Genomic DNA, 20242 nt, shown 5'->3' with positions numbered 1-20242 from the left:
GAAAAACTCTTCCCAGGCTGCCAATGTATTTGCGATGTGGAGAAATAGCGGTTTCCGCATACAAAAACGGCGACGGAAGTAAGTAATCTCCCCAAACCGGGTTATCGCAGAAGTAGTCGCGTACTAACCTTGCGGCAGCTTCCTCCCGGTTACGATGGATGTAAGTCCGGGAGCGTCTTTGGGGCGGCGCGGCTTCCTCCGCCTCCCGTCGTCTATCTTCTTCAAGTGATTCTTCCATTATTCGACGCATTTGCTCATATGGATCTATTAGATCGATTAACTTTGGAGGAAGAATAAAAGAGTTGATTTGAGATGAAAATTGAAAGAGAGATGATTTGAGAAGAATATATGTGTGTATGTGTGTAAAATGGGGATGAAATAGGAGTATTTATAGAGTAAAAAAATAAATAAATAAATTGAAAAAAGGGTCAAAAAACGGTAATATTACCGTTTTGAATTTGAATTTTAATTTTTTTTATTCAATAAATCATTTTTTTTAAAAATAATTTATTGCGTCAGCGTGACGAAACCCACTCGCCGGCGGCGAGTGGGCGTCACGCATCGCGCCAGAGGGCGCCACGTCGCGCGCACGCGTGGCGAGACAGCTCGCGGGCTGTCTCGGTAAGCCGGGCGTCTAGGCGGGCTGGGGACGAGATGCGCGTGCCCATCTTGTCACGTAGGGACGGGATTCGAGCAACCCGCGTAACGCGTTGCGGGTGGCCTAATGGTTTAACATGTTACAAGAAAATCGTTTCATCCAAGAAGGGGCAGAAAAGATGAAATCTAAAAGAAAAATTCTTTTTTTAAAGGCATACAAAGAAATGGTAAATATTAAAAAGAAGAATCATACAAAGTCGTCTTACCATATTTCAAGTTTGATTACAACAGCACGTTCAACGATTTTAAATAAAAACCATCATCGAATTATAAACTTTTTTCCAGTTTTATTCTTCAGTTTCTCCCCTGTTCAGAGAATATCTGCGCATTAAGCACTAGTGAAAAAGAGAAACATAGCTTGAGTCAACAAACCTGAATAAACTATGTTTCCTTTAAGAGATGACTATTGTGAAAGGGAAATGGAATTGCAATTTCAATTAACAAAATCTGCGACTAGGGCTCACCTGAGTGCTTTTACACAGTTGGATTGAATTTCTACACGACTGCCCGCTGTAGTTCACTCACAAAGGTTTGCTTGCAGAAGATTAATAAAGGCGCTTCATACCCTCCATAAGAGCATCAGTATGCTCTGGCTTACCTACGGATACACGGACATAACCCGCTAATTCTTTGTTACTGTAGTGACGAATCATGATACCCATTTTTGCGAGGTCTTCCTGTAAGGAGAAGTTTACATATGTAAAGATTTGCAATGAATTGCTTAAATAACAAACTTAAGGTTTATATATCTAGATTGCAATCAAACTACTCAAGCCCAACTTTCTTCGATAGGTCAGAACTGAAAACCAAAAACACCATACCTTCAGTTTCTTAGCATCTCTTCCAGTTGTCACCTCACAAAGAATGAAATTGGAGTAGCTTGGATATGGATTTAGAAATGGCACTTCTTTCAAAAGCTTGAAAAGCCTCTCTCGCTCTTCCACCAAAGCTATTTTCACATTCTGATACAAATCAAATATAGATGCTGATAAATGGATGGCTCTACCAGTCAATAAAAATTACATGGCACATTAAAAGTGAGACAGATGTTGATCCTGGTACCTCTAGATAGGTAGGATTCTCTAATGCAGCACATGCTGCAATTTCAGCTGCTACTGACACATTATATGGCTGCTTGGCCCTCCAAAGGTATTCAATAATGCTCAAGGGAAATGCTCCATATCCAATCCGAAGGCCGGCTAGAGCTGAATCATTAAAAAATGAATACGACCATCATTTATTATTTAGAGGGAACATCTTTTGAAGTCCACAAACTTTGCCCAAGTATCATTTTAGGTCCGTGAACTTTGAAAATATCATTTTAGGTCCGTCAACTATAAGTTAATATCATTTGAGGTATTTTGAACTTTTTCTGGACGAAAATGCCCTTAAGGCCTTCAAAGGAAAATTCTGACAATTCTTTCGCCACTCATCTTGCGCCAGAGACCTATAGTCCAACAATTTTTAACGGCAAATTTTTATATTTAAATTTAATTTGGATGGTAATTAATCTCATTCTGAAATTCATATAAATAATACTCCGAATGACAATCCAAATTAATAGCTATCCAATTTCAAAACAAATAAACTAAATATAATTCACAAATCACCTATAGTAAGTTCTTAAAATGTAGTTTAGATTAAAAAAATAAAATAAAGTATCTAAGTCCCAATTCACCATCCCTATATAATTGGTCATCTAATAATTGAAAAATGTACTATTTTTTACGACAAATTTTAATTATATTTAAATTCAATTTGGATGGTAATTGAATTAAACAGTAAGAAAAAAATTGTTGGACTCTAGGTGTTTGACGCAAGATGAGTGGCGAAAGAATTGTTCAAATTGCCCTTTGAATGCCTTAAGGGCATTTTCGTCCGAAAAAAGTTCAAAATATCTCAAATGATATTAACTTATAGTTGACGAACCTAAAATGATATTTTCAAAGTTCACGGACCTAAAATGATACTTCGGCAAAGTTCGTGGACCTAAAAAGATATTCCATCTATTATTTATACTGCATCATAGCACTTCAATATTATAGGATATATATATATATCAGCCAAACAAAAGAAACTCGCACAAAACAGTTCATTAAGCAGCAAGTAGGTTTAGTTTTGCCATCAACTCAAGAATTTTGCATAATTCGAGCAGCAGTTAAGGCTTAAATCCCACTTCCTTGTAAAATATGTTCCTATATGCGCAGAGAGCAATCCTACAGAATGCCTAACATCAGAGAGTTGGTATAGCTGATGATGCGAACGGAGATACCCCACACATTTTGTCCAAAGTTGATAAATGAAGGTCACATAGATAGATTATAGAGGACAACTTAGTTTAAGTAAATGGAATTCAACAGAATTTTCAGATGTCCACTGCTACACATGGCCAGATCGCAAAGCTTACCAACCTAGTGATACAGTCATATCAAAATACACATGAATTTTTAATCAATGGAAACAACTTTTAACCATTTTTCTGTTCAACAGCTATATCAAGTGATGTTGTATTGGATTAAGTTGGGCACTTGGGTGCGTATCAGCATATGAACTCATGACATGGATCAGAGGTGTGTAGTACTGTAGTACAATCATTATACTGAGCTCCTACCCTAATTAAATTGAAAAGCTTTTTGGATTGCATGAAGACATCTCAAGCAACAGGTTTCATGTAGTGCTCAGAAATGGAAAAGGGAGAAAAATACCAGCTCTTTTGCTAAATGTCCGGAGGACAATTAGATTCTCGTACTTCTTCACCCATGTCATCTTAGATTTAAGTCCCGCAAATTCGATATATGCTTCATCCAGCACAACTAATATTGGCAGACTAAGTATTTTCACAAGAGTTTCATCGTCAATAATGCTGCCAGACCAAAAGAGGGAAATCAGTCCATAATAGAGAATAAGTTCAAACAATCAGAATAAAAAACGTACTAGTCATTAACCATTTCAAATATAATCTAAACGTATTGTTTCCAATGATTATTATAGTAATCACAAATTGCAAACCGCAATGCAGTTGATTACTTTACTCTATTCGGAGAGTAATGAAAAAAAAACTATAATTATCATACAAGAAAAAAGTATGAACTCAAGTGAATTTACCTTCCATCAGGATTGTTAGGTGAGGTGAGGAATATACACTTTGGTTTCTCCTTCTTAACAACTTCAAATATTCTATGCACATCCAGGCTGAAGTCGGGCTTCCTAGGAACTGTGAAATGGGATAAGGCCAGAGTTACAAAAGATGGACTGGTGTGTCAAAGATGTGAAGACAGATACAGGAAATAAAAGAATAATTATATGCACACAGGCTACAGCACTTGTTGTTATTCAATAACAAAATGAGTCTAATTTTTTTATTCAAGAATAGCTGAAAGAGAAAAACAGACATAAGAGACTAAGCAGGTTACCCTTGACTACAAGTGCACCATTAACAGCTGCGTCAAACTCATACATAGTGAAAGTTGGTGGACAGTCCAAAATTTTATCACCCGGTTCTAAAACACATCTGAAGGTCAAAGGAAAAAAATTCGTTCTAATTAAACCTTGAAAAAAAAGAACCCTTAAAGTATGAAAGACAATGCCAGAAATGATTGACCAACAAACCGCATTATCAAATCAATAAGTTCGTCTGCACCACAGCCAGCGAGAATATAATCAGCTTCAAGACCAGAATCTTTCGCCAAAGCAGCTCGCAATCTCCGGCTTTCAGGATCAGGATAAATATAAGGGAATCTCAAAGAGCCCAAAGCCTCAAAAACCTACAAGAAAACAGTAATTTTGCAGTAAATCGTGCAAAAAGGTATTGAATAATGGACGCACGAATAATCGCTGCACAGCAAGAACTGAAATAGTATACTCACACAATGGAAGACTTAAAGCAATTTTAATAATACCTCTGGAGGCGGACCATATGGATTTTCATTCGCATCTAATTTGATAATTTCCTCAGGTTTTCTACCGAGACGAGTAGACAACACCTGAACATGAAACACTAAATTTTAGAAGAAACAACTTAGTAAATAGTGATAATCAATAAAACGACTGACTTATTTGGTTTCAGCAGTCTGGTGGGTTTCAAAACCAAATGGCATTAAGATACTTGAAATGCACCAACTATACTACAGGGAAAAGCTATGAACTTTAAAACTCCTTTGAAATCAAGTTCGTATGTAAGTATACGAAAAGGAAATGAGGAAAAAGAAATTTCATTTTACTCAAAGAATGTGAATAACACTGACACGAAGACCTTGATATGCATCAATGTTATTAAATTGCATTTGTAATTTGAATTTGTTAATAGAAATTGAGGACTAACATAGGCAGAACACTATAACCTCAGTCCTCATACAACAGTCTTTCTTAGGTATGTTTTATCCATGTTCATCTATAGCGAGTAACAGAACAGTAAAGGTGGCGATTGGTGAAGAAATTACCTCGAAAGGGAGAATAGGTTGATATGGGGACAATTTACGGAGATGCGGCCGTATGAATGAATCCCCAGTCAGCTTGCCGCCTCCTTCCTTTGGGCTTTCCTCAGTTACCGAAACGGCGGCGGAGGAGGAAGCTGGCGGGGTCATAAATGTAATTCTACTCCGCCTGAGATTCAGCTGAAATGAACCACAATCAGGGCTGGGAATCGGTCTGTCTACACAAAGAGATGAAGTCTTGCAGAGCAACTCGAGCACGCCCATGTATGATCAATTTCTCTCCAGCTGCAGAAATTATAGGTAATTGAGTAATCTGAGAAGAAGAAAGGATTGGAGAAAGAATTCAAGCATACCTTGATTTCTTAGTGGTGGATGTCGCTGCTCTTGTGAACCCTAAACCCCCTTTTGGTAGTTGGAAAAGTATCTAAGTAGCCACACACAAGCTTACGACAAGACAAATATATCAAATAGAATTTCCTAATTTTATTGCTAAATTTTGTCGTTTCAGATTATTTCTGAAAATATAAATATGGTAAAACCACATATCCATGGAAATATCAATGAAACGTCGTTAATGTGTTCTTGCATTTAAATTCCAAGGAAAACATAGAATAAACATGTACTCCACGCAAATATCCTAATTGCCAAATGGAATTAGTTGAATAATTTAAGGGATAATTGTAGCCAAAATTTATTTAAATTTTGGTCAAATTGTTATGCGTTGGGTTATCTTAGATTCTTTAGTATGACTATTGGACTTGAATGCCACTTGTTTTAATAGTACGGATAATTGTAGCCAGTTGAAGATTGATTTTTGTTTCAATGGTGCATACTATCATTCGATTCTATTCTATACATTCCATTCATCAAAAGTTGTAAAGGGCCTTCAAAATAAGGCTTAAACCAACCAAATTCTCAACAAGACAAAGATGAATAAACCAAGAAACAGCAGAGCAACTGAAGATAGAACCTTTTCCTTGGCCTCATCTCTTTTTGCTACAGAAAAATCCGTATATTTACAGCAGCAGCCATTCTAGCTCGACCTAAAACAAAAGAATATCTATCACTTCACTTTCTTGGACTATCAAGCCTCGTAATAATCTTAGCATCTTTGAGCATAATTCCATTTCCATGACTGCTGCTGAAAGAGGATTCCAACTTCAAATTAACAGACTCTCCTCTCCTCCAAAACTTGGGACTAAGAAACTCCCTTCCTGGGATCATACAGCAAGCGTTCCCCAACTCCTCACTTGTCGTTGAGATCCTTCGTGTTGGGAGAGCAAAATCCTCCGACATCACGCCCAGCACCTTCTCCAACCCATCCACTCGCTTCTCCAACGAGCTCATGCCCTTCTGAGAGCTCCCAATATACCTCTGAAGCAACAACAGATCAATCTCAATACAATACAACACAGCACAGCATAATGTAGTAGAAACCATTTTCAAGAGAGACTAGCTATACCTGAAGGAGGCTGAACAAATTCGATTGCTGGCTTTCTATCTGCTGCAGCTGCCTGCGGATCAGAGACATGTCCTCGAACTCGAACTCGTTCTCGTTCTCGCTCTCAAAGTCATCTTTGATATTGTCTGAACTGTCGCAGGGAACCACCCGAGCACGGGTGTCCTTCTTTACATTGAACTTGTTACTGGCAGTGGGAATGCGAGGTTTGGCGTCCTCATTTCCCAGAGTGCTCCTCCTGCTGCTGCTGGTTGACGACGAGCAACTAGACGCAGGCGACCTCGGTGGATGCATTTTTCTCAGTTGAGGAGTTTCTGAGCTAGGGGAGTAGTAACCAGCACTGCTAGTATCTGATTGAACTGACAAACAATGCAAAACATCAACATTCATCATTTTTACAGTCTTAGCACTCTTTAATCAAACAAGGGCTAATTATCAACTGAATTTGCTTAATTAACAATGCGCCTTTTTGCATATCTTTAACTATCAATTGAGAGTGATCTAATGAGTCTCCCAATTATAACGGTTAGTATCTCCTAAATTGTGTTTATTGCATTAATTAGGGCAAATTGCATACGAAAATAACATAAAATAATTTGAGAAAATTCGCCGGCGATGCTGATTATGATAATTTTTTAGCCAATAAACAAAAAAAGTAGTACTTTGCTAATAATACCATTCGGCGAGGAGAGGGCTTCGGATTGCTCGGGAAGATCTTTCCATATCTCCAATGCTCTGTTCATCTTTTCCCTAACAAGCTTTACCTGTAAATTAAAAGGTGTAAAAAACAGTCAATACACATTTTTGTCGCTTAATCATTGAAAAAGATGAAGGAAAATGACTGATTACCTTGTCGAATCTCCTGTTCTCTAAAGCAGCTAAGCAAGAAGCCTTAAATTGCAGCGACAAATTGCAGTCAGCCATCGCCGCCTTCTCCAAAACCTCCGCTGCTTCCTTTCTCGCAGCCCAATCGTCGCTGCTCAGGAAATCAACCGCCGTGGAAACGGTAGATATGAACAAACTCTTACTCTTAACGCAATCGGTGCTAACGATGCAACCTACCAATGCGAGCAGAGCCGGCTTCGCTTTGCAACCATCTCTCCTGGCTAATTTCAAAACCCTAGGCAGCAGCCTCCTCATCTCCGCCGAGTCGGGATCCGGCGCCGCCTCCACCGCCGCGGCGAGGCAGAGCGCGGCCCCGATCTGCGCCTTGGAGTCCTGCTCGTGGAAGAGAGCTTCAGCCAGAGGCTTCAGGATCGCGGCGAACAGCGGCGGCGAGGTGACGTGCGCGGAGATGGAAGAGACGGCTTCGACGCAGGCGGCGCGGACGGCGGAGTCGGGGTCGCGGAGGCGGCGGAGGACGGCGGAGATCATCTTGGAGACGTGCGGGGAGAGGGCGTCGCCGTGGGCGGCGGAGAGGACGCTGATGAGGCGGACGCACTGGCGGCGGACGGGGGACTTCTCGGAGGAGTCGGTGGCGGAGAGGCAGTTTAGGAAAGGGGCGAAGGCGTCGTTTGGGAGGGTGCGGGCGATGGATTCGAGCTCGTTGGAGGCCATGGAGAGCGTGTCTCGGTCAGAGAGCTTGTCGATGCAGGTGTTGACGCGTGATTTGAGGTCGCCGGAGGATGGCTTTGTGATCGCCATTGCCCACGGCGGCGGAGGAGGTGGTGGATGGAGTGGTGGAGGGAGTGGGATGGTTTCTTGGGTTTTTATACTAGATATGTTGACAACTCAACGTGCGTCGTAATTTCGGGATTTATTTTATTGTTAAGTAAACTTTTTGCTTACTCTCATGCAAATTCTGTTACACTCCTAACTTACATTCTGTTTTACTACTTGGAGTATGGAGTAGTATTTTATTTCATTCAAATACTTATATATTTTGCTATATTTTATGTTTAACAATGTAGTACTCTGAGCTTTAAAATCATAATTTTATCAATTTCTTTCTTTTGAGAGCATAACATTTATGAGATTTAAAACCATAACATTTGGTTTTATCAACTTTTTTTAGTGAGAGCGTAACATTTTCGCCCACTGAAATTTATTCATCTGTGTAAAATTTTGCTTTTCAGTATGCGTGGTAAGTAGTACTAACATAGTACTAGTATTTAACTATATTTATTTATTTTATCAGTGTCAATTTCAACAAAATTTATTCATCAGTATTTAACTATATTAATTATGTAATGACGGATAACTGAATGTATATAATTGTATAACTTGTATCGATTGTCTCTTGTGAATTCTGATTTCTGATTTCTGATTTCTGATGGGACTTGTGAATGGAGAGAAACAAAACAAGCTAGTTGCATTGGAAAATGGAAACTTGGACTGCCATAAATTCCTTTTCCAATAATTAAATATGAAAACAAATTTAATGCTGAAAATTTTCGTGCACTAGTTGTGTTGCTTGCGTGATGATTGGGACCAAAAATAAATATGGGAAGACTGATGAGATCAGTTTGGTTTGGTGCAGACTGCAGACTATAAAAAAGATTAAATAAGACTTCCTCAAAATAATTTGCTGGTGGTGCAATTGCCGGGCACTGTGACATTTTCTCCTCATAAAAATAAACGAGACTTCCTCAAAAATATTTTTTCTCCTAAAAATAAATTGCCGGAGTATAATTTAAGTATTGGTTTTGTTCAACTAAAAAATAGTGACATTTATTTTATTTAGAGTACATGTCATGCGCATTGTTGATTTTGCTATAAATTTGTTATAGTATTTTATTGCAAATGAAATATATATATATATATACGAACTTTAGGACGGTAGATTTTTTAGAATTTTTTTTGTTGAAGCTTTTTGATACTCCTTACTTTTACTGTCGTAAATTTGTCTCAAGTTCATTGCCATATGCGATCAACTATCATGTCGAAGTTATGCATCAAACCAAAGTTGTGTGCGTCACATTTGCTAAGATTCCAAAACATGGATTTAAAAAGATTGGCCATTGAAACGTGAAAGGCAACACTTTGGATCGAATTTTCTAATTTTTTAATAATCCAAATCAATTAGGTAATCTGTCTAAATACTTCACTGGTCTCTACACTGAATTTCTGACAATTGACAGCATATTGCTAACAAACTATAAATATTTAATATATTTTGCAAATAATGATAAATTTTCTCGCAAATCTTGAGAAAGTCCCTGATTGACGATGGATATATTTAAGCGATAAAAAAATAATACTCCATCCGTTCCTTTATAGTTGAGTCATTTTTCCATTTCGGAAAGTTCCTTCATAGTTGAGTCATTTTCATATATGGTAACTTTTTTCTCGTTCTTACTTTATTCATTTTATACTTTATTCTCTCTACCTTTTCATTTCTCTCACTTTTTTATCTATTTATTTAACATACCCAACATTACTTTCTAAAACTCCGTGCCGAAAAGTTTCGCCTCAACTATGAAGAAACGGAGAGAGTATTGTATAGTAGGCATTGATTTCGAATATACTCCATTTATGATTGCTGTTAATTATTGATCAGTAATTATTTTGAGTAATTTATGCTCAAATTAAATCATGAAATAGAGAAAAACGACAAAATTCCATCAAATTGCCATCCTGTGTAACATGATTGGAGCCCCTATAGATAACATATTTTATTTTAAATGAGAGAATTTCGTCACATGGTGGTCAATTTTACTTATAACTTCAGAGGATATGACAACAATTGTGCATGTTATTGAAGAAAAATTCTTCATAATTTAGTAAATGTACTACTCCATATTTTTTTACGTCTCAAATTATTTGAAATAGGTGGCTTCTTAATATAAGTCCACTTCTACTTAGTGTTAGAAAACATATACTCCTATTAAACACAGTACGAAGTATGTGTCATATTTGAATATTATTGATCATTTATTTTATCGCTTCTTTGTTTGCATATAATGCCCGGAGCAACTAATTAGTTGCTCCAGGCTCGCGCATTTAATATATTTACTAGTTTAAAATATGAGATTTATTGGAAAGAAGAGACTATTAAAATGGTAGGAAATTATTTGGATATTCATTGTTTAAACCTATATGATTTTGAAGAATATGTCAAGTTGGTGTGAGGACTTAATCTTAATCATCAAACTAAACTTTGATTTCGAATACATAAATCAACTTTCTAATATTCTTTCCTTTGGTTTTTGATGAATACTGTACTTAGGTATATTGATTGCACCACTCGTACGTGATTGAATATAACTTAATTTATTTAAGAAAACAGTTAGTTAGTAATAATGTAATTAATTAATCACACTGAACTATATACGTACCAGTATAGGTTAAACTTTGAATAAGTCTTTGGTACATGACCGATTATTTAATTATGGCAACAGAAAAGAGAAGTATACTCAATGCAGGGCATGTGAATTAGATATGGGAGTGACATTTGATATCAAGAATTTTAACTCTGAAAATGCAGAAAATCACGTGAGAGTGCAGAAGGCAATTCATTGAACTTTTGTTGGGGATTCCATCATCGTGAATTAATAAGTGTATTTATTAATTCTAGGGTGAAGTTAAAAGATTAGATTGAGCTGCCACATGACACAATAGGGTGTACTACAAGATGTCAAATTTTCTTTTTGGGCATTACAATTATCAATTATTTGTACATTTTAATTTACTTTCAAAAGTTGTAACGTATTTACACATTAAAGTATAACCTATTACTTGCTAGGTTGGGGGAGGGGTAGGAATTTTCATTTCCATATTGGAGATTGTATGTCAGGTCTATTTCATGGTGATTTACTCAATTAAATATGCACCGATTTTTATTGGGATGCATGTTTTTCTAGTTTATATACTAGTAGTAACATTTGCCGGCTTTAATGAATTTAGGTTATGGAACCAAAAGAATTGAGTACTAAGTTTGATCATTTACAATTTAGATTGTGACGATTCTAAGAATTATTATCCTTTTGAAAATAAAAATATTTGAGTGGTATAAAACTATAAATGATAAATTTTATTTGAGTGGTATAAAACTATAAATGATAAATTTAACTGTATGAGACATATATGTTGTACTACTAAAAAATTGTGACAACTCATGCAACTACTACAAAGGATGTGTAATATTGTTTACTTTTGACTCAACCTAGTTAGTGAGCTAGCATAGATTTATCAATACAACTACTATAAAAGATGTGCCATATTTTTTACTTTTGACCACTAGCACCATACACTTGCAAGATATGGCTTACTCTAATTATATTCTAATACTATTAAAGTAAAGAAACTTGTCATACGACGAGAAAAGAGAAATTCATACACCATCTTGTAGCCCACGTATTAAGGCGCCAAAATAGTCTCTTCTTTTCCATCTCACAATTGTACCATATAGGCATATACTTTGGAACACTAACTTGTTTTGAATATCCTAAATCGATCACGTCATGACGACGTAGAACATGCAAATTCACATCTTCTTATCGAAGCTTGCAAACGAAACACCAGTTTATTTTGAACATACTAAATCGACTATGTCACAATGTAGAACATGCAAATTCACATCTTCTTATCAAAGTTGGCAAATGGAACACCAAATCAGGTTATGAAGCAAATTTTCGGTTCTTTTGATAGGCACATTGAGATGTTCCACTAATTACAACAGTAATACCAAAGTTTACTTGATATATAACTAGGATCATTGAATCAACTTTTAAAGTGTCCAAACATGAAGTGCTGAAACACATGCCTTTTGTTTCAAACTTGTCCTCTTCTAAAATCATTATATCATGTCCTAACGTGGAATATTAAAATTTAGACTTCAAAAGTCATCGTTTCCTACCTCAAGAAAAAAATAATTACATACGATTTTATATTTTTGTTACAGTTTATCTTACATATCACGCCAGTCAATTAACTTATAAGGATTTTAAATCATGTTTATATTTACTTAATCTTTTCAAATTTATATTTGATTAATCTTTTCTTCTCGCTGTCATTAAATTTATGTTTATATCTATAAAGTTCTCGTACTGTGAATTAAGGCCGATGGTATACATATACACATTACAGATAAATAGTATAGTACTAGTATTATCATACTATTATGGAGTAGTAGTTAGGTGTAAGCCTGTAAGGTCACCTAAATCCAGTATTTATTCTTGACTATAAAACCTTTATTAGTACTTTTTTGCTTCGCAATACTTATTTAAAAAAATAATTAAAAAGTTAGATAAATTATTCGATGAATAAGGACAAAGCCAGCAAATAGAAATGTGGAATAACAGAAGCTGCTGATCCTCATTTATTTTATTTATTCACTTTCCCCTTTAATTAATAGTACTTAATTTAATATTATAGTTTTGGATTAAGCGTCAGCACTCCACAATAATACATCTGGTAAGCTGCCAAGCTGTAATGGCTTAGGTCTCCTTCAAAAAAAAAGGCAGAATAATTATAACTAAATGGTATGATAGGAATCAAGCGAAAATTATTTTTTTTGTTAGAATTATATTAGAATATTGGGAAAAATCCACCGAAGATTTTTATAATTAAGGAGTTGAAATAATTATATTTTCTGATCAATATTTAGAATTCTCACTGGATCATTTTTCCTGATTAAGCACACACACATAGTATCGTTCTGGCAACTAAACTAGAAGAATGATAGAAATATATTTGGCCAAATCAGCAGCTGTCCTCTAAAAGTTAGAAAATTGCTGTTGGTTATCAACTAAGAAGAAGCTATGGTTTATTTTTAATGGGAGAAAAATAATGATTAGCTTTTTATATATGTGAGGATTATCTGTTTTAGCTTGCATAGTGGTAATGAAGATTCCCAAGCTTTATAATTTAATTATGATATGATTGCACAAGACTTTAGGAAATTATATGAAATCAGCTTGTCCCACATAGGGTAATTAGTCGGATTGAATGTCAAGTAAATTGCCACTTTTGACTAATTTTTAGATTAATCTTTGAAACATTTCAATTGTGCTTCCATCATTTGATTATATAAATTTTAGCATCTCATATTTTTTCAGAAAAATTTATCCCTGTAACTAAATTGTTGATTTGATCGACATGAGCTTAGTGTTAGGAATGTTCATAGAGATTAATATTACTACAAATCAAAAAGTGGAGTTATTAATGAAAAATTTGACTGAATTGCAATGGATCAAAAGTGCATACCTTTTATTCAATTGTTGCTATGAAATGGCCAATTTTAATTAAATTATTACCAAGTGTTAATTGATAAAGCATCATTAATACTATATGAAAAGGAAACTTACCATGATTTCAAAAAAAAGAAAAAGAGAAACAAGAATGACACCAAATCAATTTTTTTTAAATCAAGTTTCGGTTTGATATATAGTTTACCAAACAATACAAACAACATGTGGAATAATTTATAATTTAATTGATAAGTCTCCCCCTCCCATGTTCCCTTAAAGGAAAAAAGAGTTAAAATACAAGCAACTCTAAACAAATTAATGTTTGTCATATGATTAATTGTGACAAATAATTCTCATATAAAAACAGAGAAAAATATGAAACCACGACAACTAATTTGAACATAAATACAAAAGATTCACATGGATTCTGAAATGAAGTGTCACAATCCTCTTTCTAAATCAGGGGAATTTTGCATTTCCCTTTAATGCCCTCCAAGATTGGGAAATCAGAGTTTCTAAAATGTACCAGAGAAAGTGATTCAATAAGGAACTTTTGCATATCTAATTTAAGTCGAGTGATATGTTTTTCACCTAACTTGCAGTTGCCTTTTATATTTTGACAATTTTTTATTTGTAAAAAAATGGCCCTTTTTCACAATCGAGTGAGAAGAATTCGATGTTATGTTATCCATATACATATTTATATAGCCTATATGATATGCACATAAATTACGTACTAATATTTTCACACTCTTCATCCATATAGATCATTTTCACAGTTATATTAAATCCATAAAGCGCACAAGCACTTTTATACTATTAATAATAGACAAGTATAATATTAAAATATTAATTAGAACATTGCGACGCCCTTTAATATTTTTAATTATTAAAGCTCTATGTAGTTGCCTAGTTGATAGTATATGGCTATAGTAATATGCAAAAAATCCGACCACTATATACATACATTGTCTTTTCTCACTTTAAATCCCACTAGAGTATTTCCTTTCTATCTCCCTCTTTCAAGTATTTTTTTTTTATTAAAGAAGTACTTAGTACCTATGATTTTTTTTTGTTCTTTTAATCTCCTTTCATAGTATAATTTTTCCTTAATTCATAATTATTAATTACTGATAAATCAAATAATCGATGAACGGCAAACCATGATAAGACGCTCGTACAGTGTTTTATTTTGATTGGAGATTATTTAACTATTGCAATTGAACTAATTAGCATTTAATCTCTATTATTATGTTTGCAACAACTTCAACAGCCACTATAATTGCATTTCATGTCGCATAATGTACCAGTAATGAATAAATTATAGTCAATATATTTGGTGGAATATCATCTATGGAATTTTATGATGAGGTTGCTATTCTATATGCTAATAATTAACTACATGCAATTTAATTTGAAGAAATTAATTCCCTTGGATTTTAAGCCTTTCAACAGATGATATAATGTTGGATTTAGACAGTACATGATCAATCAGTCACAACTAGTCTCGTGATTTGGTTACAGCTGGATTTAAGGAACATCTACATATTTCAATCTGATTTCAGAGGAATGTTTGCATTGCAAATTTGCAACTACTATGAATGATATGTGACAGAGTGTTTCCAATGATTAATTATTTAATTTGAGAGAGAGAGAGAGAGAGAACTTTCTTCATAGTATATCTCATACGGTCGTACAGTACAGTGGGGAAATATTTGCTATGTAAATTATATATTCCCCCGGTGTCATACTACTCCCACTTTTATTTTTAGATTGTTAATTAAGAATCGAGTAATTAATATAATTAAATTAATATTTTAAGTATAATAAGAAAATAGTTAATAAGGTAATACTTAATTAATTCTAATATCTAAATTAAATATCCTAATTCTTATTTAAAATAAAAAATAGTACATGTAATTGAGACATGTCGAAAAAAAGTGCTGAGGAGCATAGGACGGACGTAGTATATATAACTTGGCATGCTTTCATTTGAGTAGTTTAATTTGTGTATTTAATCGATATAAAGTGCTGAAGCTAAACATAGCTAGCTATATGAAACAAGAAAATATCAAAAGAATTCATTAATGACTAAAAATATTTAGTATGTCAATCCAGCCAAGACAATGAAATATTTTAATTTCATAATTTCTTTGTTTATATCAATTCTTTATTATAAATTTTATAGATAATCTGAAAGAATTTTCATTGAAGATTGATTTTTTTTTTTTAAAAAAACTTAAAATAAAAAAATAAAACGTAATATCCAGATTTCCAACCAATGACAATATGTCTTACGAGATCTATATATACATGCACAACAAAATAAACAGTGTTATTAAAATTTAAAATAATACGAGATTGAAGCAGTTATTCCAGTTTTCAATATGTCTCCAAATTAACGAAAGATTAGTTAGTGAGACTATCCTGAAACTAAAATAAATAAAACAACAGTAGGTGGACTATAATCCAATAAGAATAGATGGAATCATTATGATTTATGAATACAAGTTCATGGAATTTCGACACTAGCACATGCATATATATACATTGATTTATGAGTAAACGAAGAAACAAGACATATACATATAAAAGGTTTATGTATCCGACACATCCCTATTATCACATTGTCTCTCCCACATCTTCACGTGACATCTCATTACCTCCAATCAGTTTGTATGTTATGTCCCTTTTGTTCTTATCTCTTTTGTTTATGACATAACTACATTGGCCGATTTCTTGGACCTTTGTCCTCTTTTTTCTATTTAGGGTTCATGCTCTATCGCTTTAAAAGTCTCATATTTTGATTTCACATTGGTTCGTGTACTCGATTTTAGGTTTGCATTAATGAAATATGTAAGGCTAGGATTTTGTATGGACAAGAAAATGACTCATATTTTGTTTGATTACTAGTATTCCCTCCGTCCCATGGTACTCTGCATTTTATTTGGACCCTAAATTAAGGATTGAGTAATTAACTATCATTTACAAGATGAAAGCTAAAAATTGAGAATGAAAAAAATTAATAACAAATACATAAAATATTTTGCACATTACTTATTTTAGAGTTACTCTTAACTTGTTCTGTTATTCACAGTGCTTAGTTTGATTGGATACAACCTATTAATGGATCAGAATGAGAGCTTAGAATAGAATAAACGTGGCCCGAAATATATGTAGGCCTTGTTGCATAATAAAAGCCCAATAGCAAAAACGTTAATTACGCCGTTAAGCTAGTTGTGTTTTTCCTTCTCAATTTTATTTTTAAATTAAAACAAGATTTACTTACTAAATACTAACCCACCAAATAACAAAAAACTAGATTATGACTATTACAGAAAGTAACTCGAGAGACTGTGAAGAAACTCATTAAAAGGATGATTATATTAGTAGTCTCCATTTTATTCATTAGAAAGAGTAGATAGCAATTCTCATAGACAAACATTATTTATTCGATTATTTCTTCGGCAAAAAAAGAGACGTGTTGCGAGTTCTGAGTTTTCTTATTAGAGAAGAAGAATCGATTTTGTTGTAGGAATTTGTGTTAGAAATTGTTTTTCTTATTGTTATTTATTATATATTAAATAGGAGACTATATAGTAAGTAAAATATGAATCAAATTATTCTATTTAAAATCTAATAGGCAATATTATATATATTGAGAAGCCCAACTCGGCTCAACCCATTAGATGCACTTTTTTGGGCCACGCATTGTTTCGCCTTTGACTTCAGTCCATAAAAATCTATAACGGTTAACTTTTCTCTTTTAAATAATCATTCGCGAGGAAGCTGCCGTGTGTTGCGTAATAAGGGCTTCATTAATACCACCTCGAGAAAATATTGGGCCTTATGTTTTCCTGGCCCAACTTGAACCTACAGAGTACTTCTACTACTATAAACGAAGGGGTAGGGTAATTCAGAACTTAACCACCGTACTCATTTTCAAATAATGCTCCGTCCGTCCTACAACGAGAGTAACATTTTACCATTTTAGTCCGTCTCACAATAAGAGTTACATTTCACTTTTATCATAAATGATAGGTAGGTCATACATTTCACTAACTCATTTCACTCATATTCTATTATAAAATTAAGTATTAAAATGTAGATTTCATATTCCACTAACTTTTCCAACACATCATTCTTTATATTTCTTAAAACTCGTGCTCATACTGAATGTGACTCCTATTATGGGACGGAGGGAGTACTAATAATAAGTAATAATAATGAATATGATATTTTGATGTAAAAAAATAAAAAAAAGTGAAAATATTTATAGTATAAATATATAAATTCATAGAAGTAAAAGAATCAAAACTTATCAAATTTACCCAAACCACCAATACTCTATTTCATATACACGCCTATAATTAACTGTGAACTCGAAAAAAAAATTACTGGACAATTAAACTACCCTAAACAACAAAGAGAGAGATTGCAATATTCTCTTTCGGTTGAAGAACATGGTTCATGTATTTCTAATATCAATTATATGCTAAACAAGAAAAATAATACTACTATATTGTTGTTACAACTTTTATAGAATGATTATAGTATTCATATTACAGATTGTAGCATTTCAGTAACGTATTACTAAAATAATTTAACCGCCTAATATTTCACTGCCCAAAAGTTGAATGTTTTTTGGTAAGTGCTCAAACATGTTAGATGTTATGAGTCTTATGACACACCTAGCTTAAAATTGCTAATGGAGTATATTAAAATTAAGAATGAATTATATTTTTAGGCTCCATACTTTCAGCGACGAACATTTACGATCTCTATACTTCGTAAAATATCATTTGCATTTTACGGTCTCCGGACTATACCACTTACTCGTTTCAGATGCTTTTTTCACTTTTTGACCACATTTTCAGACAAAAAAACGTCCCCAAAAGCCTAAAGGACATTTTTGCACACTCATTCTCCAAAAGTAGGCATACTTATTTTGATAATTATGTTAGTTTGGATACTTGAACTATGATTTGTGTTTTATTTGAATAATTTTTGTTTGGATTGGTTATAGTGTGCACAACCCACATGGACAAAACTAGTAAAAAGAAGGGTGTATCTTAAGCCCCTACCTATTATTTTTTTCCAGTTTGTCTTCTTCTAAAAATTTCTAAAAATTCTACTGCAGAAGAATAAATGGTCATTGTTGAATGAATGAGAAGGGCTGAATCTGTGAGAGTATAAACTTACAGATATTAAAATGATTTCCGAGAGCTTCAGGAAGAAGCAACCTAGTTGGCAATAAAAATGAAATAATAGGAGTATAATACTATTTTTAATTGCTGTCACTCTACACTTTTAAAATATTAAAATATTTAATTATTTATGCTTAAAAGCCACGATATTTTAAAGATTTCTAAAGACTTTTAAAATGTGAACCCCCTTAATTTATAAATCATCATTTTAATCAATTCATCTTAGTTTGAGGAAATAGTATATATGCTTTATAATAAATTGATTATTAATAAGTTAAAATCCAAAATTAAAACTATGCATATTTTTTATACTATAACCCATCCAAACAAAAATTATTCGAATAAAATACAGTAAATCACAGTTAAAAGTATCTAAATTAACACAAATATCAAAATAAGTACCACTACCTATTTTTGGAGAGTGGATGTGTAAAAATATCATTTAGACTTTTATGGGCGTTTTTGCCCAAAAATTTGGTCAAAAGTGAAAAAAAACACCTGGAGTGAACAATTGATATAGTATATGGACCGCAAATAATATTTTGTAAGTATAGGGACCATAAATATTCGGCGCTGAAAGTATAGAGCCTAAAAATGTATTCACTCTGACAAAATAAATAAAAGATTTGCAAATAAATTTCCAGTTGAAAGTATAGAGCCTAAGAGCATCCACAACCGTGCTCTTGCCAGAGAGCACGGTTGTGGGCTCGGACCCACTTTTTCTGCATACTCTCTGGCAAGAGCACAACACCCACAGCTGTGCTCTTCCGTAAGGACGAGCACAATTCAATTTAAAATTCAATTAAACAAAAACATTTCCATAATATTAAAATTCATTAAAAAAACCTACATAATATTACAAATGACAAATAAAATAAAAACGACATAATTAAAATCCTAAAAATTAAAAATTACATAATTAAAATACTAAAAATTACATAATTAGACTCCTCAAAATTAAAAATTACATAATTAAAATCCTAAAATTTGAGATTGAGAGAGTTGTTTGGTATAGTGTCATTTTTTGTGTTTGAAATGAGACTATTTATAGATGAAAGTATGAATTTTGGGGTAAAAATAATGAAAAAAAATAAATTAAAAGTGTGGAAAAAAAAGGGATATATTTTATTAGGAAGTGGGAAAATATTTTTTTTATTAATTTTGAATTTTTCAGATTTTTTCGATTTTAAAAATAATAATAAAAAATGATAAATCAACGAGCCAATCAGAGCATGCCACGTCGACGCCTCATGCTCTTAGCTAAGAGCACGTCCGTGCCAGCGGCAAGAGCGCAGCAGTAGTGGAGCTCGTCCTTGCCAGCGGCACGGACGGACGGACGCCGTCCGTCCACCGTTG

At 33.7% G+C, this 20242-nt stretch overlaps 2 protein-coding genes across 4 annotated transcripts; both read right to left on the bottom strand.

Moving 5' to 3' along the window:
• Nucleotides 1–876: 876 nt before the first annotated feature.
• LOC121797157 (histidinol-phosphate aminotransferase, chloroplastic-like) lies at nucleotides 877–5603 on the bottom strand. 3 transcript variants are annotated; one of them, XM_042195892.1, is made up of 11 exons: nucleotides 5444–5603; nucleotides 5097–5375; nucleotides 4557–4640; nucleotides 4267–4421; nucleotides 4071–4168; nucleotides 3763–3871; nucleotides 3363–3520; nucleotides 1720–1862; nucleotides 1479–1619; nucleotides 1122–1334; nucleotides 877–992 (listed from the first exon to the last, which is right to left on the bottom strand). In XM_042195892.1, the coding sequence occupies exons 2-10, from the start codon at nucleotides 5352–5354 to the stop codon at nucleotides 1203–1205; spliced, it is 1278 nt and encodes a 425-aa protein (XP_042051826.1). In that variant the 5' UTR covers nucleotides 5355–5375; nucleotides 5444–5603; the 3' UTR covers nucleotides 877–992; nucleotides 1122–1202. The 3 variants fall into 3 exon arrangements, with proteins under 3 accessions (XP_042051826.1, XP_042051827.1, XP_042051828.1); XM_042195893.1 differs by having other exon boundaries at nucleotides 877–978; XM_042195894.1 differs by having other exon boundaries at nucleotides 877–963.
• Nucleotides 5604–5901: 298 nt separating this feature from the next.
• LOC121797175 (TORTIFOLIA1-like protein 4) lies at nucleotides 5902–8243 on the bottom strand. Its single transcript, XM_042195915.1, has 4 exons — nucleotides 7399–8243; nucleotides 7226–7313; nucleotides 6553–6908; nucleotides 5902–6464 (listed from the first exon to the last, which is right to left on the bottom strand). The coding sequence occupies exons 1-4, from the start codon at nucleotides 8191–8193 to the stop codon at nucleotides 6159–6161; spliced, it is 1545 nt and encodes a 514-aa protein (XP_042051849.1). The 5' UTR covers nucleotides 8194–8243; the 3' UTR covers nucleotides 5902–6158.
• Between the last annotated feature and the right edge of the window lie 11999 nt (nucleotides 8244–20242).

Source organism: Salvia splendens, chromosome 3 (genome assembly GCF_004379255.2).
Source record: "Salvia splendens isolate huo1 chromosome 3, SspV2, whole genome shotgun sequence".
NCBI classification, from domain to species: domain Eukaryota; kingdom Viridiplantae; phylum Streptophyta; class Magnoliopsida; order Lamiales; family Lamiaceae; genus Salvia; species Salvia splendens.
This window is presented reverse-complemented; position numbering and strand designations above follow the sequence as displayed.